The sequence below is a fragment of the Lactuca sativa genome, chromosome 3, assembly GCF_002870075.4.
Source record: "Lactuca sativa cultivar Salinas chromosome 3, Lsat_Salinas_v11, whole genome shotgun sequence".
Lineage (NCBI taxonomy): Eukaryota > Viridiplantae > Streptophyta > Magnoliopsida > Asterales > Asteraceae > Lactuca > Lactuca sativa.
In genome coordinates, this window is record NC_056625.2 from 321131522 (window position 1) to 321159250 (window position 27729).

General features: G+C 36.9%; 1 protein-coding gene and 1 long non-coding RNA gene across 4 annotated transcripts; both read left to right on the forward strand.

Moving 5' to 3' along the window:
* The first annotated feature begins 21988 nt into the window (after positions 1–21988).
* LOC122194731 (uncharacterized) lies at positions 21989–24963 on the forward strand. Of its 2 annotated transcripts, none has more exons than XR_008230607.1 (3): positions 21989–22278; positions 24465–24547; positions 24623–24963. It is a non-coding gene; the product is annotated as an uncharacterized LOC122194731 (long non-coding RNA). The 2 variants fall into 2 exon arrangements; XR_008230606.1 differs by having other exon boundaries at positions 24643–24963.
* Positions 22413–23819, forward strand: LOC111889858 (formyltetrahydrofolate deformylase 1, mitochondrial). Of its 2 annotated transcripts, none has more exons than XM_052769118.1 (4): positions 22413–22641; positions 22722–22795; positions 22875–23034; positions 23104–23204. In XM_052769118.1, exons 1-4 carry the CDS (start codon positions 22531–22533, stop codon positions 23128–23130), a joined length of 372 nt encoding a protein of 123 aa, XP_052625078.1. In that variant the 5' UTR covers positions 22413–22530; the 3' UTR covers positions 23131–23204. The 2 variants fall into 2 exon arrangements, with proteins under 2 accessions (XP_052625078.1, XP_052625077.1); XM_052769117.1 differs by having other exon boundaries at positions 22427–22641; positions 23109–23819.
* Positions 24964–27729: the final 2766 nt, after the last annotated feature.

The window sequence follows — 27729 nt, forward strand, 5'->3', positions numbered from 1 at the left end:
CACCCCTAGCTTCCAAGCCTCGCACATGGACCAGTAGACCTCGGTCCAATCAGCAACTACCACCGAGTCCTTCGCACATGCAGCCACCTGCGGACCCTCGCCTGCGGACCCCACCACCAAGCCGACTTCGGACCATATAAATAGAAGGGAATCTGCGAGCCTTCTTGGGTGGATTTGGATTTTTGCCATTTTTCACCCCTTTCTTCATCTTTTCTTCACCTTAACCTTCCCCGAAGCCCCGGTATCGACTATAAGCCCCATAATACGCCAAGAAGTACTCGTGAAGCCCGGAAAACTTATCTTTTCAGTTTCGAAGTCCGACCTTTTGAAGAGCCCGGTTTCTCAATAAAACTCCCAGTTTTATTATAAACGATCGTTTTAGGAAAAGAATTGCTGCCCGATTTTCATTAAATCAGGTGAGTGTATAGTCACTTTCAATTTACACATAGATATGAAGTATTTATCTTAAAATACGTGTTATGTGTAAATATATTAATTGTTTATTTGAAGTGACTGTTGTGTTGATATTCTATACAAGTTTTAAACTGTATATATATATATTTTTATCTACAAATATGTTGGGTAGAACATGGGTAGATAGTTGGTGTGTGATAAAATAAAGTGATGAGAGGTATCGATGTTTAAGATGATATAGTCATCTAACAGAGTATACACAAGGACCACATACTATTTTAGATAGTCTAGTGGAACATTAGTAGACATTTAATCGGTACGTATGTTGGAACTATATGTTCATAAAGTGTTCTTGAACTATATGTTCCTTAGGTGTTTTTGAACTATGTGTTCATCCGTTAGTTCTTATTTTTGACACTATTACGTGTCGAGGTACGAAAGCGTATGGGAGTACTTTATTTGTATTTTCCCTATGCTTTTATTTTGAAGAGCTTTAGAGTCTTCATTTCTTTTGTGAAGTGATCGGACAAGCTTCATGAATCAGTGTTTTCATTTCCGATGCCGGATAGGGTGCGGCTGTGGGTTATATACCTCACGATATTCAGACCATAGCCTAGGCATTAGTCAGTGTTTCAATTGCCGGATAGGTTGAGTATGGGGGTTATACACCTCACGATATTCAAACCATAGCCTAGGCATTAGTCAGCGTTTCCATTGTCGGATAGGGTGAGTCTGGGGTTATATACCTCCCGATATACAAACCACAACCTAGGCATTTTTAACTACCCCTGACTTAATTGTCTTGTGGTTCTTTCTTTTACGAACAAAGGTTCATGGTTAAACTTATTCCTCTCATTCGATATCTTTATCGATCTTTGTTTGCTGCTTGGGGATTTCTAAAGCAGTTTTGTTAGTTAGTTGTTCATATCGATCCTTTAGGCTAGGTCTAGTAAGATCACTGTATAAGGTCAGTATGTGGGGATCGATGTTGTTAGTTCCTGTTGAGAAAACCTTGGTGATGATGTGACTTTGTGCCTATTAGGTAAACCCTGGCGACTATGAGACGTAGTACCTATTAGATAAATCTTGGTGACGATGTAACGTCGTGCCTATTAGATAAATCTTGGCGACGATGTGACTTTGTGCCTATTTGACATAAATTGTTGAAGGAAAACAATGTTGTCACCCTGGTGTTTGTTTTATTTGACATAATTTGCTAAGAAAGCAATGTTGTCACCCTTTGACATGAATTGCTGAGAAAGCAATGTTGTCACCCTTAGACATAAATCGTTGAGAAAACAAATGTTGTCACTTTATTCGTTGTTTTATGTTAGGATGTCTGGTTAGACATAAATTTCTAAGGAAAGCAATGTTGTCACCCCGTTGGTTGTCTTATTCGACATAAATTGCTAAGGAACCCCCGAAGCAATGTTGTCACCCCTAATGAAAATCCTTAGGCTAGGTCCCTTGTGATAGTTGTTTTAGGGACGTAAGGTGAGGATAAAGGGAATGGGTAATTGGGGTAATTTGGTCGACTGATTGATGTTTAAACATAATAAATTTATGTATTGTGGGTTGAAAACCCTATATGCTCACCAGGCTTCCAAGCCTGACCCACTCAACTTTATATGATTACAGGTAGTGGACCCCGAGCATAGTTGGATGATGATGATGAGTGATTTTGGATTATAGGTCATTAGTTATAAATAATTGTTGTAAGGCTTATAATGTCTTGTTTATGCTTTTGATCTGTATCGGAACATGACATCCCGAGGTTTTGTTATGAAATAAATATATATATTTCTTAAAGAAAGGTTTTGATAAGTTTTTATCATGTTTGGTTTTGGGAACAAATTCCACAACACTTTTAATAAAATGATTACTCTGATTTTATTTCAAAAAGCTTAAACAAAATCGGTCTTTTCTGGCCATGAAATTGGGGATGTCGCAGTTTGTATCAGAGCATTAGTTTAAGCGAACTAGGAAATTTGTAGGATTTCTAGAATTAATTTTAGAATGTTAAGCGATGATTGTGAGTTGAGTGTGTCTATTATATTTTAGGTAGTACACCTAAATTGACACGAGCATTAGTTTATTTTAGGAAGGATTCCTAAAATGCTTTTATGTGCTAAATGTTTTTTGTTATAGCTATAATGATGCTATTATTTGTTCGGATTTATGGTCTGTTGCTAACCGGATCTGGAAACCTTATTTATGTAGGATTCTAAGCGTACGACTACGATATTAGAACTAGCATATAAATGTTTCGGAGTGATAAGGAGATTTATACGTCTATCATAAATAATGCTTTCTTATCTTAAATTCTCGCCTGGTACACCGAACGTCTGCTTAGGTGTACAAAACGTTATGGTGGAGATTCGGAGAGAATTGAGTAAATGGAGGAAATGAAAGGCTTATGATAGTGAATGATGAAGAGTTTTGAGCATTCTAACACTTCCTAAGTGTACATGCAACCCTAATAACCTTGGATCTAAGTTTGTCTAATTATCATGCAAAGTTGATTTCCAAGGCTATGATCCTATCTAGCATACATGGGGAACAATTTTAACTTGAATAATAGATAGAACTACATACCTTGTTGTTGTAAGTGTTCCTTGAAATCTTGTGAGCCTTGCACCCCAAGAGTGATGCCTCAAATGCTTCACACAACACCAAATGCTATGGAGTAAACTTGGAGAGAAAGTATAACACTCTAAAAATCGGCTCTAGCCCTCAAGTATGCTTGTCTCACTTGTGTAACCGATTTTGGGAGAACACATGAGGTTTATATAGTGTTGACACATCTAGGGTTATACCATGTAAACCCTAATGTGTCATGACTCTTCATTTCAATGACCCATGAGTTTGTAACTCCCATGGAGCCTCCATGGAGCATCCAATGGGTTTAACCCAACTTGATTATCCATGGAGCCTCTTAGCCCACTATATAAGTTATGGATGATTTACATAATCAACCCATATATTTAATTAGTTATGTTTTGATCACTTAATTAATTCTAAATTAATTCTTGATCAAACTAATTAAATAATATTATTAATATATTAGAACTTATAATATATTAATAAACAACAAGTGTTATTTCTCTCATTTAGTCTATCCAATTTCATGGTGCCATGCAACCCAAATGGACCATGTTGGGTCGGGTCAAGTACATACCAGAAATAGTTATGGACTTAGACACCTTATCCAACAAATGACACCTATCAAAAGATATCGTAAGAGTGGTATTTTGCCTTTACAATATGTCTAATAAAATAACAAAACGTTTAGAGGGGTACGTTACGTCTGAAGTACACCTTCGATTGGCAGGATGATGGAATGATTGGTGTAATTCTTCAAGTTGTCCCATTGTCTGGAATTTCCATCACCAACCAAGTTGAAGTAGAACTGATGATTGAAGATACTTGTGGAAGAAGTCCTAGTAGAGTCTAGGAAAATTCTATGATTAATTGGACACATTCGTATGTGTTAAATTGTTTTGTGATTTTAGAACTTGGGGACTGCGAGACAGTACTTGGGACGAGTATGAGTAGGTGTGAATAGTAGTAGAGATCTATACTACTGGAAGCATAGGACTCACGCTTAGATTAGGGAAAGTCACAAGGTTACCAATAAACTAGTGATTGATTCGGTTTTATTTGGATATGTCATTACCCATGTTTCGGTAATGACTAGTAAGTGGTTGTTATTCCGACCCTAGTGGTCATATCAAATTGAGTCCGACTACGATGAGTTGGCTACATAGTTCAGAGAACCAAGTTAGATGTAGCATCTGACTAAAGTCAGAAGGTTGATATTAATGCGAGCGATAGCATCGCGCTCGTTGTTAATGAAGCTTGTAGCTGGGAATGCTATATGCTAAAATGTGATTATATCACATTAAGATATGAACGAAGCTATATTCCATTCTAGAATTTGAATCAAAGAGACTTGAGTCTAGACGTTGCATCATCTGATGAAATTCATTAAAACATGACCCGTCAATCTGTTATAATAAGTAAGTGGAAGTACTTATCCTAAGAAGAAGAAGGAGTCCTCAATAAGGATTTATTTTGTAACTTGTAGGTTACGATTGAAAGTCCAACCTAGTACGAAGAGTAGGTGTAAGGTTGAGCATTATGGTTATTAATTAGGACGGAAATATTGTTGGAATAGTGTCTAAGGCTGTAACTATATTCGGTTGTGCATGGTCCTTTTGGGTTGCCTTCACCATAGCAACTTGATAGGATGATTTATTAAGAGAGAGTAAATATTATTAATATATTATGTGAATAATATAATGAATAATATATTGTTATTTGATTAATATAAGTCATTGAATTAATTAGAATTAATTTGGTGACTTAAAGAGATTAATTAAATAAAGGGGTATAAACTGTCAATTGTTTGATAGTTAAGCTTTAGACTGTAAATCCATTGGGATATGCTTTGGACGAATTCTAAGAGTGTTAGGATAGCCTAAATCGTCCAAAGGCTTATCTATGGAATGGATTTGGATAGCCTTGAGAGAAGATTATCCAATTAGGGTTTAGGTTGTAACCCTTAAGGAGTCTACAAGTATAAATAGACCCCATAGCATAGGGAATTCGATACTTCTAAAAAAGCAAGAGAACTCTGGTCGAATTCCTCCCCTCTCCTCTCTCCTAAATCATTCTTATTTCTATTGGTGTTTGTAAGCCATTAGAGGAGTGACACTTGTGACTCTAGAAGCTCCAAGACCTCAAGATCAACAAGGAACTCAAAGGTATGATTCTAGATCTGTTTCAATGTTGTTATTTAACCTAATTAGTCCTTAGAAGACTTGGATTCAATGCATGTTTATTAGAAAGCCTAGATCCGAGCATTAGGGTTTTGCATGCGCACATAGGAAAGTTCTTATGGCTAAAACCCATCAGTGGTATTAGAGCCTTGCTTGGTTTTCTGTAAATTGTTGCTTGATTAACTGAAACAAACCTGCAAAATTCGAGTTTTTGGTTTCTGAGTCATGGACTCGGCGAGTCTCAAAGTGGACTCGGCGAGTAGGCCTGACTCGGCGAGTCCCTTTGTGCACTCGGCGAGTCCAGGCGTCAGGAATGGCCAGATTCGGGATTTCTTTGTGTTTATCTTATCTTAACTTACCATAAACTAATTAGATCAACATGAATTCGTTTTTCTGATAAATATAACTATTATCTTGATCTAGTTAAGGGTAATTATCAACTAATTAAATATTTAATTTCCTTATATGATAATTAATTAATTATTTTAATTATTTTGGTAATTATCTTAAAAGAAATCTTGAATAAATCAAATATAGATAATTAGGATATTAATTGTTAATTGGAATTATTTGTTATTTGATCCTCCATGTTTTAAATGTTTAAAACCTACCCTCATGTTTTGAAATTTACTTTTGTGATTAAAAGCTTTAATTTAGACAACTTAAATTTCAAACCCTAGATTTTAAAAGTTTTAAAATACAACCATATACTAATATGATATTACTAGAATAATATATATATATGTATAACTAAATGCTAGTCTTACCGTTAGTAGGCCTCATTCACGAAGCCGGTCTATAAGGTAGGTATAAGGTTGCGGCCTATAAAATGGCGCTTAATGGGTGTACACTCACACCCACCGCTTGCTTGATTGGTGGAGGGTCGTTAGCCGAACGGGTAGGATAGGGCAACCTCATCCTCTCATTAAAAGTATAATAAGAAATACAAAGTAACTACACACATTTTAAAAATTTTCCCAATCCTAGTTACTTTAGGAAAAGTGAATTGATGCAATCCCATGAAATTACACTTTGCACCTTGCTAAGATGTTGGTGGAGCGTGTGTGGTTTACCGGCACACTAATTGGTTCTAAGCGAAGGTGGCAAAGGGTGATTCGTTGTTTATCATAGTTCGATGGAGCGTGTGTGGTTTACCGGCACGTCGAATAGGTGATTGTCACAATGAAGGCGCCATGTGAATTTGCATGGTAATTCACACCCGCTTTGTGATCCTCGGCATCCCAGTCACAAACAAGAGGGGCATATCGAGATTTAAACATGCCATTGAATAGATTCAATGAATCTCATCCGAACCTAGGAATTCTCAAAAACACTTAGGACTAATAGTGTAAGCTTTTTGATGGAGAATTAGTGAATCGTCATTCACTTACCTTCAATTTATTTGCATATTAGATTACGGCATCCCTTTTCTAGTATGTAAATGTTATTGTTGGATCCTAGCCCTAATTTTCTTATTGGGTGATAATTAGGGATTCTTATTCTAATCTATCTTTGTCCTTTTCTAATTATAGATGTCAAACGCAAACAACGCTGCTGCTAGTTCTTTCACGTTGATGAGCCTTTGCCAAAAGGTCACCTTCGATGGAACGAACTTTAGCGAATGGATAAGATACATTCGCACCATTGCTCGCTATGAGGATAAGGAGTATGTCCTCGATGAGAAGCTCGAGAAAATCAACCCCGAAATTGCTACTCCCGCCGAAATCACCGCCTTTGAAACTCATGAGCGAGATGCAACGAAGGTACATTGCATCATGATCGCCACCATGAACTCCGAATTCCAAAAGTCCTACGAGGACATGTACCCATACGAGATGCATCAAGACTTATTGGAGAGGTATCACCAAAACGCGAGACAAGAGAGGTACGAGATTTTCACTAACATGATTTCCGCGAAGATGGGTCATGGAGAATCTCTTACCGTGCACTTGCAAAAGATGCAAAGGTATGTCAACCGCCTTCGCAAGTTAAATGTTGACTTCGGTGAGGATTTGGCGATCGACATGGTGCTTCACTCTTTGCCTCCGATGTACAACCAATTTAGGATGACCTACCACATGAACAAAGAAGAGGTCACCCTAAGCAAGCTCCAAGGTCTCTTGAGGGTTGCTGAGAGAAACTTCAAGGACAAGTCTGTTGCACCCACTCCCAATCCGCCCGCTGCTCCTGTCTTGGCTATTGGACAAGGGAAGGGAAAGAAGAGGAAAGCTTCATCGAAGAACCATCGCAAGGTGAAAGCCCGAGATGGTGCCTCTTCTAGTGGGACCAAAGGTGATCCCGCCAAGCCCTGCTCTAACCCGAAGGAGGCAGAGTGCCACCACTGCCACAAGATAGGACATTGGAAGAGAAGCTGCCCGGATTACCTGCAAGCGATCAAAGAAGGAAAGATCAAGCCATCTTTCGCAGGTATATATACAATCAAATCTAACGATTCTAATCATGCTATTTCTTGGGTTCTTGATACCGGTTGTGGTTATCACATTTGTTCTAATGTGCAGGGACTAAGAAGAAGTAGGGATGTGGAGCAAGGAAGGATCAATCTAATCATGGGGAACAGAAGATCGTCGCCTGTAACCAAGATTGGAGTGTATTCCTTAGTGCTTAGGAATAGTTTAGTTTTAGATTTGAACAATTGTTGCTATTCGCCAGAAATGGCAAGAAACATCATTTCATTTCATGGTTTATTTAGACAAGGATTTAGATTTTCCTTTAATAATGAGAATGGTTCTATTTTGGCTTATCTAAATGGTGTCTTTTACTTTGAAGCTATACCATGTAATGGAATATATGAAACTGTTATGATTGTTGATGACTTTGGAAATGATGTTTTGAATATTGATTCTTCCACTAGTATGGATAAAGCTTCCTTGTGGCATTGTCGTCTTGGACATGTCAACAAGAAACGCATAGCCCAACTCCAAAAGGATGGAGTGTTAGAGTCATTCGACCTTAGGGAAGATGACACATGCGAGTCTTGTTTGCTTGGAAAGATGACTAAGTCGCCCTTCACAAGTACTTGTGAAAGGGGCGAGGGTCTATTGGACCTAATACATACCGATGTATGTGGACCATTTAGATCAACCACGAAGGATGGGAACCGCTTCTATGTGACTTTTACCGATGACTATAGTAGATATGGGCATATCTACTTAATCAAGCAAAGGTCAGACACCTTTGAAAAGTTCAAAGAGTTCAAGAATGAAGTGGAGAATCAATTGGGCAGGAAAATCAAGATGCTTCGATCCGATCGAGGAGGAGAGTACCTAAGTCTTGAATTCCACGATTATCTCAAGGAGTGTGGAATAGTTTCGCAATTGACGCCTCCTAGGACACCGCAGTTAAATGGTGTGGCAGAAAGGCGTAATCGAACCTTATTGGATATGGTTCGCTCTATGATGAGTCGTGCTTCACTACCAATCTCTTTTTGGGGGTATGCCTTAGAGACTGCCGCCCATATCCTTAACCGAGTCCCTACTAAGAAGGTTGCCAAAACACCTCACGAGATGTGGACAGGGAAAGCTCCCTCGTTGGCACATATCAAGGTTTGGGGTTGCGAGGCTTTCGTAAGACGAGATACTCACGATAAGCTTGAACCTCGAAGTGAGCGATGTATTTTCATCGGCTACCCACAGACATCCTTTGGATATCTCTTCTATAGACCGAAGGACAATGTTGTTTTCGTTGCGAGGAGAGGAGTTTTCCGAGAGCAAGAACTCATAAGCCAAGGAGACAGTGGGAGGCAAATCGAACTTGAAGAGATTCAAGAGTCGATGGATGAAGGAACCTCTACCGCTGGCGCTCAACCCGAGGAGGAAACTCCGGTTGAACCAATTGACGAATCCTTACCTCTTAGACGTTCCGATAGAGTTAGAGTTCATCCCCAGTTCTATGGCTTTCATATTACTACCGAAGGGGACACGTATATTAGTGATGGTACACTAGTAAATCTTGATGAACCTAATAGCTACAAGGAAGCCATGGCAGGCCCGGAGTCTGTAGAGTGGAAAGAGGCAATGGATAGCGAGATCCAATCCATGTATGATAACCAAGTTTGGAATTTGGTTGATTACGTGCCCGGACGTAAGACCGTTGGGTGCAAGTGGATCTTCAAGAAGAAGACCGACGTGGATGGGAACGTACACACATATAAAGCGCGATTGGTCGGGAAGGGCTTTACTCAAACTCCCGGAGTTGACTATGATGAGACCTTCTCACCAGTTGCGAAGATTAAATCTATTAGAGTGATGTTAGCAATTGCCGCATTTCATGATTATGAGATTTGGCAAATGGATGTCAAGACCGCTTTCCTTAACGGAAAGTTGGCTGAGGATGTTTACATGGCTCAGCCAGAGGGGTTTGTGGATCCGAAGCATCCGGATAGAGTGTGTAAGCTTGAGAAGTCCATTTATGGACTTAAGCAAGCATCTCGCAGATGGAATCTTTGTTTCGATGAGAAAGTCAAAGAGTTTGGATTTGTACGAAGCGAAGACGAATCTTGTGTATATGTCAAAGCCAGTGGGAATATAGTAAGCTTTCTCGTCCTATATGTTGATGACATATTGCTCATAGGAAACGACATCCCGACTCTGCAGGAAGTTAAGTCCTGGCTCGGGAAGTGCTTCGCTATGAAGGACCTCGGAGAAGCTTCTTACATCTTGGGAATAAGGATAGTGAGAGAAAGAAGTAAGAGACTAATTGGACTTAGTCAGAACACTTACTTGGAGAAGGTACTGAAACGTTTTAGTATGGAAAACTCAAAGAAGGGAGAACTACCGATACAAAGTAATGCCAAATTGAGTAAGACTCAAAGTCCGAGTACCGAAGCTGAGATAGCAGAAATGAGCCGAGTACCATACGCTTCCGCAGTTGGCTCAATCATGTACGCTATGACTTGTACTCGCCCTGATGTAGCCTTCGCTTTGAGCATGGTTAGCAGATATCAAGGGAATCCTGGCAAAGCTCATTGGATAGCGGTGAAGAATATCCTTAAGTACCTTCGGAGGACAAAGGAATGGTTCTTAGTCCTCGGAGGGAGTGATGACTTGAAGGTGCGAGGGTATAGTGACGCCAGTTTTCAGACCGACAGGGACAACTACCGTTCGCAGTCGGGCTGGGTCTTTACCCTAAATGGAGGAGCAGTGACCTGGAAGAGTTCCAAGCAGGAAACCGTAGCTGATTCAACGTGCGAATCAGAGTACATTGCAGCGAGCGAAGCGTCGAAGGAGGCAATATGGCTAAAGAACTTCATCGGTGATCTTGGAGTCGTACCTGCCATAAAGGAGCCAATGGAGATTTTCTGTGATAACGAAGGTGCGGTTGCCTTAACCAAGGAACCAAGGGATCATGGTAGATCAAGACATATCGACAGAAAGTATCACTTCATTAGACATCGTGTAGAAGAAGGACAACTCGTAGTAAAGAGGATATCATCAGAAAATAACCCAGCAGATCCGCTTACGAAGGGACTGAGTAGGGTTAAGCACTTGCAGCATGCTAGGAGTATTGGGCTGAAGGATGATATTAGCATAGATTAGATAGTATTAGAAACGTGTAATAGATAAATGTAATTGACATTTGATGATTAAATAAAGGAGTTTTATTTATGAGTAATGTTACTATCTTATGTTAATTGTTTAAGCTATTGTTTCACTTTGCATGTTTTGACTTCCAGAATAATTGAGGTTATTAGGAATAATCGAATTATTCAAATGGTCCACAATCGTTCATATGTTGGAAGTAGATATGAAAAGAAGATTGTCGTGAATTGGAATAAACCCACGCTTGCTGGAATCACCTTATGGAATAAGATATAAAAGGTGATCGCAAGACGATAATATCATATAGTCTTAAAACCTAGATATATGGTTTATTATTTGTTAATTGATTGTACATTGATAATGCGAAAACGCATCAGTAACTTGGTGTTATAAAACGTATTGTTGTGTATAGTTGGTTAATGAATAAGTAAATGCATATAAGTCGAAGTTTATCTGTAACTTTTATCTAAGAAGGTAAAAGTGATATCTCGGCCGCTCGATGATTTGATTTGACTTATGTGCCGGGCCCGGTCAGAACTGAATTGATGTGTTCGATTAAGTTCTATGTCGAATAAATCAGAGATCGAGAAACCTAAATGCTTGACTAACCATTCCATAGGATTGTCAGCATGATATCTAACAGAGGACTGTACGTTCCCTTATCTAAAGGACAAGATTGATTAGATCAGAGTTGACAGCGTCTTTGAGAGCTACGATTGCAAACCGAATTGTACTTGTATAGTTACTAGACTTATCCAAGTGGGAGACTGTTGGAATAGTGTCTAAGGCTGTAACTATATTCGGTTGTGCATGGTCCTTTTGGGTTGCCTTCACCATAGCAACTTGATAGGATGATTTATTAAGAGAGAGTAAATATTATTAATATATTATGTGAATAATAGAATGAATAATATATTGTTATTTGATTAATATAAGTCATAGAATTAATTAGAATTAATTTGGTGACTTAAAGAGATTAATTAAATAAAGGGGTATAAACTGTCAATTGTTTGATAGTTAAGCTTTAGACTGTAAATCCATTGGGATATGCTTTGGACGAATTCTAAGAGTGTTAGGATAGCCTAAATCGTCCAAAGGCTTATCTATGGAATGGATTTGGATAGCCTTGAGAGAAGATTATCCAATTAGGGTTTAGGTTGTAACCCTTAAGGAGTCTACAAGTATAAATAGACCCCATAGCATAGGGAATTCGATACTTCTGAAAAAGCAAGAGAACTCTGGTCGAATTCCTCCCCTCTCCTCTCTCCTAAATCATTCTTATTGCTATTGGTGTTTGTAAGCCATTAGAGGAGTGACACTTGTGACTCTAGAAGCTCCAAGACCTCAAGATCAACAAGGAACTCAAAGGTATGATTCTAGATCTGTTTCAATGTTGTTATTTAACCTAATTAGTCCTTAGAAGACTTGGATTCAATGCATGTTTATTAGAAAGCCTAGATCCGAGCATTAGGGTTTTGCATGCGCACATAGGAAAGTTCTTATGGCTAAAACCCATCAAATATAACGTATGGAATCATTATACAAGTCCTATTTTCGTTGATGATTCTGGGACGTAATCATCTTAAGGGGGAGATAATTGTAACGCCTGTAGATCCGGGCTAGCCAATTTAGAGACGATAAGCATAAAAAATGACTTTTTGATGGAAGATTAATTAGAAGGATTAATCTTAACCAATTTGTAATATATGTCTCGAGATTTCCGAAAATATAAAGAACGCCGAAATCCGAGTTATAACGAAGAAGTTATGACCTGTCAAAGTTTTGCGACAAAACCGGCACGACACTGAATGTCATAAAAAGTGAGTTTTTGATAAACTACTTTTAGCCTTACTAATCTAAACGAAATTCGTAGTATTCGGTAAACCGAGTAGTTCGATAAAAAGAACGCCCAAATCTGACTTCGTATGAGGAAGTTATGATTTTTCGAAGTTTCAGCTTAGCAGTAGATAGCTAAAAACTTGAATTTTAGATCGAGCAATTTTTAGCCGACACAACCTAAAGGAGAATCGAAGGTCTCATCATTAGCAGCACAACAGTAAAAAGTCTGACGAAAACGGACGTCGGATGAAGAAGTTATGAATTTTTAACGGATTTCCTGTCCCGGTCTGTTAAAAATAATAAAAATAAAATTAAAGGCAAAATTAGTCGACAAAGTCTAAATGGAAGTTTTAGAGCGTAATTTTAGCTACCCCTGCATATATAGAACGTCAAAAAAGGAGCTCGTATGCGAAAGTTATGGATTTTAGAAGTTTTGGCACGAAAATCGAGAAAATCCGCATGGTCACGTTATTGCGACGTCACCCTCGCCTCGCATGTGCCACGTGTCCAAAATGGTGAGTCATGCGAAGCCACGTGTTGGACCCTGATTCGACCGAAGGGAGGTCCAATCTGAAGCAGCCAGCTCTCCGGCCGAAGCTTCGCCATGCTGTCGCGTGTTCCGAGCCTCGCACCCCTAGCTTCTGAGCCTCGCACATGGACAAGTAGGCCTCGGTCCAATCAGCAACTGCCACCGAGGCCTTCGCACGTGCAGGCACGTGCGGACCCTTGCCTACGGACCCCACCACCAAGCCGACTTCAGAACCTATAAATAGAAGGGGACCTGCGAGCCCTCTCAGGTGGATTTGGATTCTTTCCATTTTTCACCCCTTTCTTCATCTTCTCTTCACCTTAACCTTCCTCGAAGCCGCGATATAGATTATAAGCCCCGGAATACGCCACGAAGTGGCCGTGAAGCCCATAAAACTTATCTTTTCGGTTTCGAAGCCCGACCTTTTGTAGAGCCCGGTTTCTCAGTAAAACTCTCGGTTTTATTAGAAACGATCGTTTTAGGAAACGAATTGCTGCCCGATTTTCATTAAATCAGGTGAGTGTATACTCACTTTTAATTTACACATAGATATGAAGTATTTACCTTAAAATACGTTTTATGTGTAAATATATTAATTGTTTATTTGAAGTGACTGTTGTGTTGATATTCTATACAAGTTTTAAACTATATATATATATATATATATATATATATATATATATATATATATATATATATATATATATATATATATATATATATATTTATCTACAAATATGCTGGGTAGAACATGGGTAGATAGTTGGTGTGTGATAAAATAAAGTGATGAGAGGTATTGATGTTTAAGATGATCTAGTCATCTAACAAAGTATAGATAACAGCCAAAGACTATTTTAGATAGTCCAGTAGAACGTTAGTAGACTTGTAATTGGTACGTATGTTCCTTAGGTGTTTGTGAACTATGTGTTCATCCGTTAGTTCTTCTTTTTGACACTATTACATGTCGAGGTACGAAAGCGTATGGGAGTACTTTATTAGTATTTTCCCTATGATTTTATTTTGAAGAGCTTTAGAGTCTTCATTTCTTTTGTGAAGTGATCGGACGAGCTTCATGAGTCAGTGTTTTCATTTCTGATGCTGGATAGGGGTGCGTAAGGGGGTTATATATCTCACGAGATTCAGACCACAGCCTAGGCATTAGTCAACGTTTCCATTGCCGGATTGGTTGAGTCTGGGGGTTATATACCTCACGATATTCAGATCACAGCCTAGGCATTAGTCAGCGTTTCCATTGTCGGATAGGGTGCGTCTGGGGGTTATATACCTCACGATATTCAGACCACAGCCTAGGCATTGATAACTACCCCTGACTTAATTGTCTTGTGGTTCTTTCTTTTACGAACAAAGGTTCGTGGTTAAACTTATTCCATTCATTCGATATCTTTATCGATCTTTGTTTGCTGTTAGGGGATTTTTGGAGTAGTTTCATTAGTTAGTTGTTCATATCGATCCTTTAGGCTAGATCTAGTAAGATCACTGTAAAAGGTCAGTATGTGGGGATCGATGTTGTTAGTTCTTGTTGAGTAAACCTTGGTGATGATGTGAATTCATGCCTATTAGGTAAACCCTAGCGACTATGAGACGTAGTGCCTATTAGATAAATCATGGTGACGATGTGACGTCATGCCTATTAGATAAATCTTGTCGACGATCTGACTTCGTGCCTATTTGACATAAATTGTTGAAGGAAAACAATGTTGTCACCCCGGTGTTTGTTTTATTTGACATAAGTTACTGAGAAAGCAATGTTGTCACCCTTTGACATAAATTGTTGAGAAAGCAATGTTGTCACCCTTTGACATAAATTGTTGAGGAAAGCAATGTTGTCACCTTATTGGTTGTTTTATGTTAGGATGTCTGGTTGGACATAAATTGTTGAGGAAAGCAATGTTGTGTGACAACCCGAAATTTCCATTCTGAACAAACCATATCAAGCCAATAGAAGTTAGAACAATTTCAGTGAAATTCCAGACTTTGGGTATAAGTTTGGCAGTTTTTCAGGATTTACACTTAAGGAGATATTAGGAGAGTGGATGCACTAGGGTTTTGTGCAACATTGTTATTCCAATACTCTAGGATATTAGAGTTCATTCCGAGAATAAAAATATTTTCTGCCAAAAATCCCAGGACTATATATAGAAATCTGAACCAAATAATTCATTAGTTACATTTCCAATTAGAGAAAAGCCAAATTCTCTCTCACGGATATTCGGGTTTTTCTCCCAAATTGTGAGTACTTCGATATAGTTATATTATATAGCTTAGATTGTGTTTAGAAACATCAAAATCGGACCAAAACCCCAAGATTTGGGAGTTTACCGCCCAAGAACACTTGGGGAGTAAACTCCATTTTAAGGGCCAAAAGTGTCCCAATGACCCTGAAATCCTTAGAACTCAAACTAGAAGCCTCCAATACATGTTTAGACCACAAAATCATAACAACACAACAAGATCTACGAGTTTACCGCCCAAGAACACCTTGGGGAGTAAACTCCTTTTTAAGGGCACAATGTTGCCTAGTCCTTCCTTAAGCCATGACACTAGTTTGGACTATTACACTAATGAGTTTAGGGATAGAAAACAACCTCAAATCACCAAGGAAATGGTGTTCACGGCCAAGGAAGTTCTTGGGCCGTGAACTCCATTCTAGATTGCCAAAATGCCCTAAATGCCTTCATTAAACCAAGAGACTAGCATAGCACATTACCTTGATGTATCTAGGACCCAAACAATCAAAATACCAACACCTAGGGGTGTTCACGGCCGCAAACACATGGCCAAATGGTCCCAGGGCCGTGAACATCAAGCAAGGCCATTTGAAGGCCTTAAACCCACCCAAACACTTGTTTAAGCCTTGAAGCAATTCACCACTTGAGTTGTAATAAAGTTAAGCCTCATTTAGTGACCCAAGATAGAGTTTACGGCTAGGAGTTTACTCTCCAGGGCCGTGAACTCCAAAACATGTGGTCATTTGACCATAAACTTCCATACGAGGCCTTGCACTCCTTTTTCGCAACCCATTAGCCTCCTAGAACTTGACCCGAAGCGTTTTCCTCGCATTAGGATTTTTATACATGTTTAATTAGTGTTATAATCACTAATTGTTTATATAGATATGTCTTCATATGTAATTAGGACCATTGTGTGTGTCTAAAGTTTCCACTTGACACCTAGCAGTCCTACCTCTTCAGTTCATCCGTATCACCCACAACAAGTGAGTTCATAACCCTTAATCAATGTTTTAAATGATTTTAAATGCTTTAATAGGGGGATACAAGTAGAAAACAGTATGTTATTAAATCAATCTTATGTATTTTATAATTGTGTTTTCAGTCAGTAGATTTCACATATTTCAAAAGGTGACACATGAAATGGTTTTCTATCTTAAAATACCTTGATAACAAAAGTATTAGTTTTGAAATGTTTATTAAAATGACATCAAGTCACTCTTAATTATTGTTCAAAACTCCTAGATATCTTGCAAAACCATTATTTTTACCTTCTTGAGCAAAACTACACTTATACGCATATGTTCTTATATATGTATTGATGTTATAGTTTCCATCCTTCGTTCAGTTTCCCACAACCTGGTGTATCGAGGGTGCATAAATCTACTTGAACAACCAATTACTTTCCAGTTAATTATCATAGGTATAGTTAGAAGAAACAAAACATTATTCCTATTACAAGGAATCACACAAGAGTCAGTTCATTCATGAGTCTATACCAGTACCTTACATGATACATGAGTACAATTACCTAGGATTACATGATACATGAGTACGTTTACATAGCTACATTTATCTGAATACGTTTACATGAATACCATACATGAGTATTGTTACTTAGATACATTATCTTGTATTCACTTACCTGGATACTTGTACCTAGTGTTATTACGAATATTTATTCGTACCTTCTGTGTAAATTTTCCTGCCTATCCCTGTTCGATGGGATGTCTCGATGGGACTAACCATTCCGGAACCCAGCTGTTAGCAACACTGGGTGATGAACATCTACAGATGTCTAAGGTTATTACTTATAATAGGTGGATCGATATCGGAACTAACCATTCCTCCATCCTGCTGTTGCAACAAGGGATGAGATGAAAATCTTCGGATGATTATTAGGTTAACGCTTATATTAGGAGTCGGCTACGGGACAAACCCTTCCTCCAACCTGCTGCTGCTGCTACAGAGGACAATTGGACAATCTTCGGATGTTCATCAGGTTATACATGTCGCTTACTGCGATGGCGTGTTAGTCCTGGTAACCAGGGATAACACTTACATGATTATATTTTTCCTATCTACTTTATTTTGTGATATATTCACATAAACGATGACTTAGACTAAGTACTTTTAGTACTAGTCAATAGAAAGGAAAAATTATCATTTTACTTACAGAACATTTAGGTCTTGGTAGAAGACTATCATATCATTTTTCCTATTTACTTTATTTTGTGATATATTCACATAAAGGATGAGTTAGACTAAGTACTTTTAGTACTAGTCAATAGAAAGGACAAACTATCATTTTACTTACAGCACATTTAGGTCTTGGTAGAAGACTATCATATATTTTTCCTATTTACTTTATTTTGTGATATATTCACATAAACGATGAGTTAGACTAAGTACTTTTAGTACTAGTCAATAGAAAGGAAAAACTATCATTTTACTCACAGAACATTTAGGTCTTGGTAGAAGACTATCATATCATTTTCCTATTTTACTTTATTTTGTGATACATTCACATAAACAAAGAGTTAGACTAAGTAATTTTAGTACTAGTCAATAGAAAGGAAAAACTATCATTTTACTTACAGAACATTCGGGTCTTGGTAGAAGACCACATTTCATACTTATATCAACTGTTCTATTTAAAGATTTATACGACATTCTTAACAACATTCCAAAACAGGACAATAATTCCTAAATACTTATGAATTCACCAACTTTAAAGCTGGTACTCGCTTTCAAAATAACTTGTATTCTCAGGTCATCAGTTAGACAGGTGCGATGGCCAGGTTTTTGAGAAGATGGAGCACAGACAAGACTTGCCTTATTTTGATTATTCATTTTATTGTTGTACATTATGAAAGAACACACATGTATTAAAACATTACTTTTAATGCAATGGATGTTGTTGTTGCTTGTTTACTACTTTACACTGTTATGATACTTCACATGACGTCCTCCACCCCTGAACGTTTCCGCCATTCTTGTTTTTGGGGTGTGACAGATTGGTATCAGAGCATTGTTTATAGTGAATTAAGTATATCAACCCATAAAAGATATACTAATTATAAACACATTGGGATTAAAACTCTCTGTTTAAGAGTTTATACTTCTAAAATAATAAAATATTTAACAAAGTATACGTGCCAGCATTCATACTAAAATCCGTGTCACAATGACAAGAACAAAAGTATTGAGATTGTTGAGTATCACAGGTAAGCTCGGGGTTGTATGGTCAGTCTTGGGAGTGGCATAGCCTGATCAACTATGTTGTTCCGAGGATTGATTAGCACATACCCAAGATCGGTTGTGATATCGCAACAAGTCTAAAAACTTACCAACAATACCATAATGAGAACATTATAACAGAACCTAAGTCTAAAAATACCATAGGGGTGTTTTAGGTTACTATAAGTACTTTATGATGAGTTTTAGCTATAAGAACATCCTATGTGCTCATACAAACCCTAATGCTTGGATCTAGGTTTCTCTATGGTACATACAATTTATCCAAGACTATAAACCCTAGATCTAGTGTATGATAATCAATACAACATATAAATAAGGTTTAGATCATACCTTGATTGTTATGCAGCAATAACAATCACAAATCTTCCATGTATTGACATTAGAAAGCTTAGAGTCCCAAATGTCACTCCTCTAATGGTTCACAAACACCAAGAGCAAGAGGATGTAGAGGAGGAGAGAAGGAGGTTGCCCAAAACGTGTGGAAACCCTAGAAGACAAGTTCACCACGTTTTTGAGCCTTAAGGGTTGTATATATACTGAGGCTATTAGGGTTATCTAAAAGGGAAACCCTAATTTGGATGCTAAATCCCTAAGCAACCCATGGACTCCTTTCCTTAAAGGCCTTAGACGATTTCTAATGGGTTTCCCCATAGAATTCATCCAACCTTATAATATAAGGCAATCCATGGCCCAATTGCAATTATCTTATAATTACAATTCCAGTCCCTTAAGTTTAATTAATCTCTTTTAGTCACAAACTTAATTCTTATTTATTCTTGACTAATATTAATTAAACAATATGATTTCTCCTTTAATATATTATTCTCATAATATATTAATAAATCAAATTTAATCCTTTCTCTCCATAATTCATCCTATCAAGTTGCTTTGGTGAAGGCAACCCAAAAGGACCATGCACCATCGGGTCAAGTACATACCAAAATAGTTATGGACTTAGACACTAATCCAATAGTCTCCCACTTGGATAAGTCTAATAACTATTCTGCGTATGACTTCAGATCCTGATCTGTAATCGTGGCTTTCCAAAGCCGCTGTCAACTCTGATCCTATCAGATACGCATGTCCTTTAGATAAGGGATCATATATTCCTCCATTCTAGATATCGTATGAGACATGCTTTCTAATCATTCTCTCTGTACTATTTCTCAACTTCTGATTTATGATGACTGACTAATTGAACAAATCAAATTAGCCCTAGCCCGGCCGAGCATTTACGTTTGTCATCACTAAATCATCGAGGGGCCCAAAGATATCGCTTTTATCCTACTTTGGATAAAAGGAACGGATAAAATTTGATTCAATGATCTCTTTCATTCACTCACCGAATCACACACAAAAATATGTTTTATGACACCAAGTTACTGGTGCGTTTACATATTATCAATGTACAACCGATTTGCAAGATACAACTCACACATCTTGGTTTCAAGAATATAAGATGTTATCGTCTCACCAATCACTCGTGATAACATTCCATGAAGTGAGCATGGGTTTAATCCAATGCTCAAATCATATTCATAAGCACTCATGAACGTTGCATCAAACATTTGCTTATGTCTAATGCTCTTTAGACAATCCACACACCAATTCATGACAGTCTTCATTCATACCTACTTCCAACATATGAACGACTGTGGCCCGTTTGAATAATTTGACTGTTCTAAACTAATTAAATTATTCAGGAAGTCAAAACATGCAAAGTGAAACACAATAATAATACTAATCCCATATGGCCTCAAACCTTTGACTATAAATAAAACAACTTTTATTTATCACCATATCGATTACTCATTATTTGTTGTTTCAGGTAATCAACTTCTTACTTGAATTATTACACTTGTCCCATCCTCTTAGCATGCACACAATGTTTACTTATGGTTCTTACTTTGTGAAATAGATCAAATGAACACTTTTCCAATCATACTCATTTCACAACTCCCAATCCTCTTCACAAGTGAAAGAATATCAAATTCTTGCCACTTATGGAATATGCTAGATTCTAACATTTTATGCAATGATCCTTTTGTAATGTCACTACACTAAATTCACAATGACTATTGCCAATGATATTACAAAGTACTCTATTGGAAATTGTTACAATACAATTCCTTAGATATGATGTCTCTCACTCAAAGTACATTCCTTTGAACATCCTTTTGCATAAAAGTTTCTAATCTAGACATAGATTTTCAATATTCAATTCCCAATATAGAAATCTTTCCATACTTACCATATGACAACTCATTCTTAATAGAATCTTATCTATTCATAATAATGTCGATATGGTCCATCCAATACTATACTTCCTACTACTCACAAGCGACCAATCCTCGGCGAACTTTGGATTGTCCTTTGATAGTTGTTTAATAATCTTAGTCAAAACCGATTCTTGTCCTTTTTCCCTCTAAATGCGCTAGACATTTGGAAAATTTTAGAATAGCCAAATATTATAGCATTTGCAATCGATCCTATACCCGAAGCGTATGGGACACGATGCATAATGTCTTACACAAGGATATGATACTTTACACTACAAGAAAAAAGACCTTTAATGACGCGCTTTTTATGACACGCGATAATTAACGATACGCAAAAGGACGTGCCCTTAAAATAGTGTCATCTCTCCAAAAAATTTAAGGATTTACGTCACGCTTTATTGCGTGCCCTTAATTTGGTGTCTCAAGAAAAAAAATTAAAAACACGGAGGGCGCTTTATCTTAAACGCGCGTCGTCTGTACATGTCGCTTTATAATTTTAATGAAACGCGCTTTTAGTAGACAAGGGGGGAAATGAAATCCCCAAAATTTTGAAAACCCGGCTTTTTTTTTCTATCTTCTATCTATCTTTCATCTTCAACCTAACAAGGACGAGCATTGCACTCTTGATTTCCCTAACTCTTTCTCATTTTCTGATTCAAACTTGAAAGAATCGAAAAAAAAAAATCTATCAATTTTGAAGCCTAAAAAAATCTAACAAGGACGAGTATCCATCGATCCGACTTCCAAAAATAGAGGGCATTGATTCCACGTCTTTCGGGGTTGGGAGGAAGGAAAAATTGTTGGTCCCGTGTGATCTAATTGGTAGAGGGCATCGATTCCCTAACTCTTTCTCATTTTCTCCACCATCGCTGCTTTCGCTAATATCCACTCCGACCTCTTATGAACGCAAATGGTAAAGATCTACTTCGATTTCCCGATTGGTCTTCATCGACGGTGGTGGTGAGTCGGAGGTGCCATGTTGATGTGATTATTACAATCGATTGCAGAAAATGAGAAGATTTAGGGTTTTTTCTTGGTCCAGTGGAATACTTTCAGGTTTCGTCTCGACTCCTTTTATTTTATTTTCTTTATTTTCCTTTCCTTCTGCCATCTGCTTCCTTTCCCCACCTCTTCTTTCTTATTTGGATTCTCCAGGCGATATGCTACTGTGGCGATTCAGTCGGTGGCGGGTCAGCCTCAATTTCATAACATTTTAAGGGATTGCTGTTGGTGTTCATCGACGGTCGTGGTGGGTCGGAGGTGCCATGGTGATGTGAAGAAATAGAGAAAAAGGAATATAGTCATCACTATCTGATACCGACGACGATCCATTTTCTGCATTAGCCAGATTGAATGACTTCAAAGGAGGTTCGTATTTCTTTTGTATATTTTTTTATCCCAATCAATGAATGGATTTTTTCCCCTATATACGCTGGGCATCTTTCTTTTTTTTATCCCAATCAATGAATGGATTTTTTCCCCTGTATGTTGGTTTTACAAGTGCAAGTATATTAATCTACTAATAATCCCAACTTGACATGAAGTTGATAAGTAACAAGTAAGAATAAATTGTGTTTCAGTGAGTTTGTGTTCGACCCAATTAAATGGCAGCGGAAGCAAATGAACGAGGACTTACTTGACCTATCAAAGATGTTCAATGCAGTTAAATCGCTTGTTCGAGTGCCTTCTGTAGACCCCAAATATAAAATTGCTCTTCTTGCTTCTAAGCAGGTTCTTCTTCTTCTTTCTAGAAAAAATTGTTAGTGAAAACCAAAAATAGTATTACATTAGTAAGGAGGTTGCTGGTGCAGGACCATTGTCTTGTTGATCTACTGCATGCTTGGCAAGATGGAAAACTTCCGGTTCAGATAAGCTCTGTAATCAGGTAAAGCATGGAACTTTTTTTTTTATTTGTTATCTTTGACCAGTAAATGATGTGTATAATATGTCTGTATTTTGAATAGCAATCATGATAGGGTGGGGAATACCCATGTGATGCGGTTCCTTGAAAGACATGAGATTCCATATCATTATCTGTCCAAGTCAAAGGAGAAGAATGTAGAAGATGAGATATTGGGGTTGGTTGAAGATACAGATTTCTTGGTCCTTGCTAGATACATGCAGGTAAATGTTTTTCTAGTAGTAGTATAGCAGCAGGATTAGGAAAAAGGTCTTATTTGTTTATTTACCCAGGACAGGTGTTGTCTGGAAACTTTTTGAAAAGATATGGGAAGGATGTGATCAACATACATCATGGCTTATTGCCATCATTCAAGGGAGGAAATCCATCTAGGAAGGCAGGTTCTGTGTTCCAATTTCCAAATTCTGTTTTAAGCTTTTTATGTTTTTATGTTTTTTACTGGAGAATGACAGGCTTTTGAAGCTGGGGTCAAATTGATTGGTGCCACAACCCATTTTGTCACGGAGGAGCTTGATGGGGCCCAATCATTGAGCAGATGGTAATCAAAGAGTTTTAAGTTTCTCAGTATCAGTAGTATGCAGTATATATATGCTAAGGTGAAAAGTCAAATAGTTTCTGTTTGGGTTTGCAGGTTGAGAGAGTCTTGCACAAGGATAATTTGCTGAGTTTTATTCAGAAATCTAAGAATCTTGAAAAACAATGCCTTATGAAGGCAATCAAGTCATATTGTGAGTTACGCGTTCTACCTTATCAACACAACAGGACTGTTGTATTTTGAGTAAGCTGAAAATGATGCTGATCAAAACTACAGAGTCCATTATATTCCTTGTGTTGCAAAGTTTTTGTATTTCATTTTAATTATTCATTCTAATTTAAGTTGTTCTTGTTCCAATCCAATAATAAGATAAATTAAGAGTCATTGTGTGTTCATAATACTAAGATATATGTGCATTCTCAGTTCTCCTTAAATTCATTGTTGTTGGAGTTTTCTTCTCTGTCAAACTTTGTGTTTTCTAGTGTGATACTTGTTTAAATAGGGAAACTGTTGTTGATTTTGATTGATATAGAGGGTGTTTGGCTAAGTTTATTAAAACAACTTATTAGCTTATTAGAGGTTCAACACCGCTATATATAAGTTTAAAAAAAAAAGTGTTTGGATAAAAAATAACTTATTTTGATGGAAACCTCTAATAAGTAGTCATTTTTTCATAAGTTACCCCATACTTATTAGCTTTTTTTTTTTTTTTTTTGCCAAACACCCCCATAATATATAATATACTAGTGGAAGGATACTTGAAGTCTTCTTATAAAAGATAACAATAGTAGTTTTGATTTCCCTGGTCATCAACTTTAATGGAGTCATGGGATGGACCTGCTTCACTATCCTGTATGTTTTTGAGTTTTGAGTTTGTGTTCACTTTTATCTGTTACTTGAAAACCACACCCTCAAGAACATACATTTATTAGTATGTCTAATTAGAAAAAGAGGGTTTGAAAGTGTCAAAAGATATGGATTAGCTATCCATTTTCTACCCACTTCAATCTTTTTTAATGTGTGATTATGTTTTGTTTTTAATTTCTTGGATGTGATTTATTGTAAAAGATTTTTTTTAACTGTGTAATTTTGTTGCAGTTTTATACACAACAGTACCAAGGCCATCGGCTACTTTTGACATGTTCCCTTCTTGGCCTATGAGAGTTCATCAAACCCCAAGAGTAAGTCTTTTTTCCCTTATAATAATACCCGCTTCCCTGTTTGAATACGATTGGAAAGAAATAATCTATTTATAGTAAAATGGTTCCATGTACAGGTAGGTACTTGCTGATATGGTTCTTTTTGCTCAACCTCCAAATCTGGTCTCATGTAAGCAGTAGGAAATAATCGTGAAGAAAATTTGATTTTAACAGTTTTGGACCAAACTGCCCCTCCATACTATTTTTATAGTTAAAAAATTTGATTTTAACAGTTTTGGGCCAAAATGCCCCTGCATACTGTTTTTATAGTTATTTTTTATTTTCAACAGTTTTGGTTTTCTCTTACATGGCTGTTTCTTTTTCACTTAACCTGGACAGAGTGAAATAATTGGTTAAGACACTAATTACCTATTTGCCCTTCTTCTTTTTTCCTCCCAATCCTCTCACGTTAAAGAATATTGTCAAATTTTGTTCTTTAGAATGTAAGGTAAAAATGGTCATTTGGTCTAAGATATTGTCAAATTTTGTTCTTTAGAATATTGTCATGGGTTTGATCAACTGGTACTGGCTCTTTAGTCTTTCTTTTTATATCTTTTTATGAAATCAGCTTATGATATGAGCTCTGGGTTCGATAGTGCCTTTTTCATGAGATTGTCAAAAGTTGAATAAAATAAAAAAATAAACAAGGGTAATATTGTAATAGGGAGGGTCTTAATACATAATAGGGAGGGTCTTAATACATAAAGTGACCAACCTCTCACTTAGCACGACAAGTCATTTTGATTTTATTAAGTAAAAAAGAAACAACCTTATCAATCTACATGCATAGAAGACCCTGTTGTCCCATAATTTTTAACAATTTGTATTATCATTATTTGATTTTAATAATAATTTGATTTGTTTTATTGTTGAGGTTATAGACTGATAGCCTTACTTTTCATGTCATTATTATTTATTTCTTTTTTTGTTTGTAGTTTCTTGCAGAAACTTTGGATGTTGTTCAAGACATTGATTGGGTCATTTCTCTTGGAAATGCTCTTGCAAAGCAGTATGAGGTTTATACATATGATGATGAGCATTCTGCACTACTTCACAGGTATGAACTCATTATCATTATCATTACATTTTTTTTAATTAAATTATCTTATTGAGAGTATTCTTCTCCTACAAATGTCTTGGTATACTTCTCTGTTGCTAGGTAACCTTCTCAAAAACAACATTCTACTTAAGTAGGTGAGTAATCAAGATTAAGGGAGACTTGTAATCATGTTTGACATTCCTTTCCAGTAAGAAACAGAGTTGTATGATTACTTGTTAGTTTTATAGGAATGTATAACCCATGTTAGCAATGTATTATATCTGTTTAACATTTGAATGATTCTTTGTATGACATTACAATTTGTGCAATTTATTTTATTTTTTGAGTATGAAATTTTATTTTATATTATGCAATGGATTGTATTTTTTGTATATGGTATTTTATGTCTATTATGAGAAATTAAATGCAAATTTAATTTAAAAACTAATAAATATATAAATTTATTTTTTTTAAACATTTAAAATTACGATACGCAAACATGTGTGTCATCTTCATTTATGACATGGGCTTTCTTGACAGGGGCTTTCCTGATACGCATTGCGTGTCATTAACACGCGCGTCGTAAGGTTACGATACGCGAATGCGTGTCATCTTCCTTTATGACAGGGCCTTCCTTGATACGCATTGCGTGTCATAAACGCACATCGTAATTGCGCGTCGTAAATGAGCGTCGTAAATGCGCGTCGTCTCTCTTTATGACAGGGCCTTCCTTGACACGCATTTGCGCGTCGTCTGAGCCTTTTACGACACGTAATGAGCGTCGTAAAAGGCTGTTTTTCTTGTAGTGTTATCAATCTTCTGCCATAATATTTTATGTGCTATGTTCTCAAAATTCGAACTATGAAGAGGAAAGCCGTAATCATAATCGAAATTTGAGAACACACTATGTATCCTTGACTAAATTTATTAACATTCCACAATCTAAGACTTTAAATTTGAAATGAAGCATAATATTCTCCCCCTTAATTATAGCAAAACAACTTTACAACCATTGCGACTTTGCAAAGTATAACTCTTGTTTTCTATAATTAATATTGCTAACTTGCAATACTTGCCTTAATAATCATGCAATCATAACATTTATGCTCCCACTATCATGATGATTATTATAAACATAATACTTATGCTCCCACTAGCTTTGAAATTTATTCAGAAACAACTTAACTTTCAGAAAAAACAATACTTATTGAATTTCTTAAGTTCATGTTTCTAATACCTAATGCTTTGATAATCCTTTATCTAAGCTTATACACCTTTTCCTTAGATAGCTCATATGTGTGTCTAAACAATTCAGACTAATTGTCAAATCTCACAATTCGAATCATGGAAAGGGATACCGTAACCATAATCGAATTCGAGAATACAATTTCACAATCACTATCCTTTCAAAATCTCTCTTAGTGAAAGCATTTCCTCACATTCATTTTCATGAAGGAGGGAATCTTATGACACTTCGATTTTAATGGTGTATGTTCTCCTATCCATGTGAATTTGTCAAAACACAAGTTTACGACAAATTCAAACTCATATGGACCGAACTTTCTTAGTCTTGATTTCTTGCCTTATGGTAGCACAGCTGCCTACCATGTCTTCCAAGTAGTTAAACAGCTCACCTTTTCATATCAATGTACTTTTCATTGATCAAGGTCCTTGCCTTTTATGCATTCAAATGAGAACTCATAGAACTCACATGCATAATTAACTCAATTGGAATGGCATAGAAACAAAATAGTGTCAACACGATAGGTTGTAAACCTCAACTCGTGTGCTAGTGATGATCGATAAGGTCCATTTTGATTTGTTCTTGAAACCTTTCAAGACCATTAAGACTCCCACTGACTCCTTGACATATAGGATTCTCTTGTCAATAAACAGTTTTTGACAAACAAATATTCAAGAGTTAGTGTAGTTTTTATCAAAACACTTCATAAGTTGGTCCTAGTTGGTCTTTGTCTTATCCAAGACGTCACAACTTTCCACATTTGATGAATGTTATAAACCTTCTTAATACTTTTTACTCAATGTCACATTCTTAACTCTAAGACTTGTTTTGGAATGAAGTATGATTGACTTCTTGATTTTAACCATTTCTTCAATTCTTGAT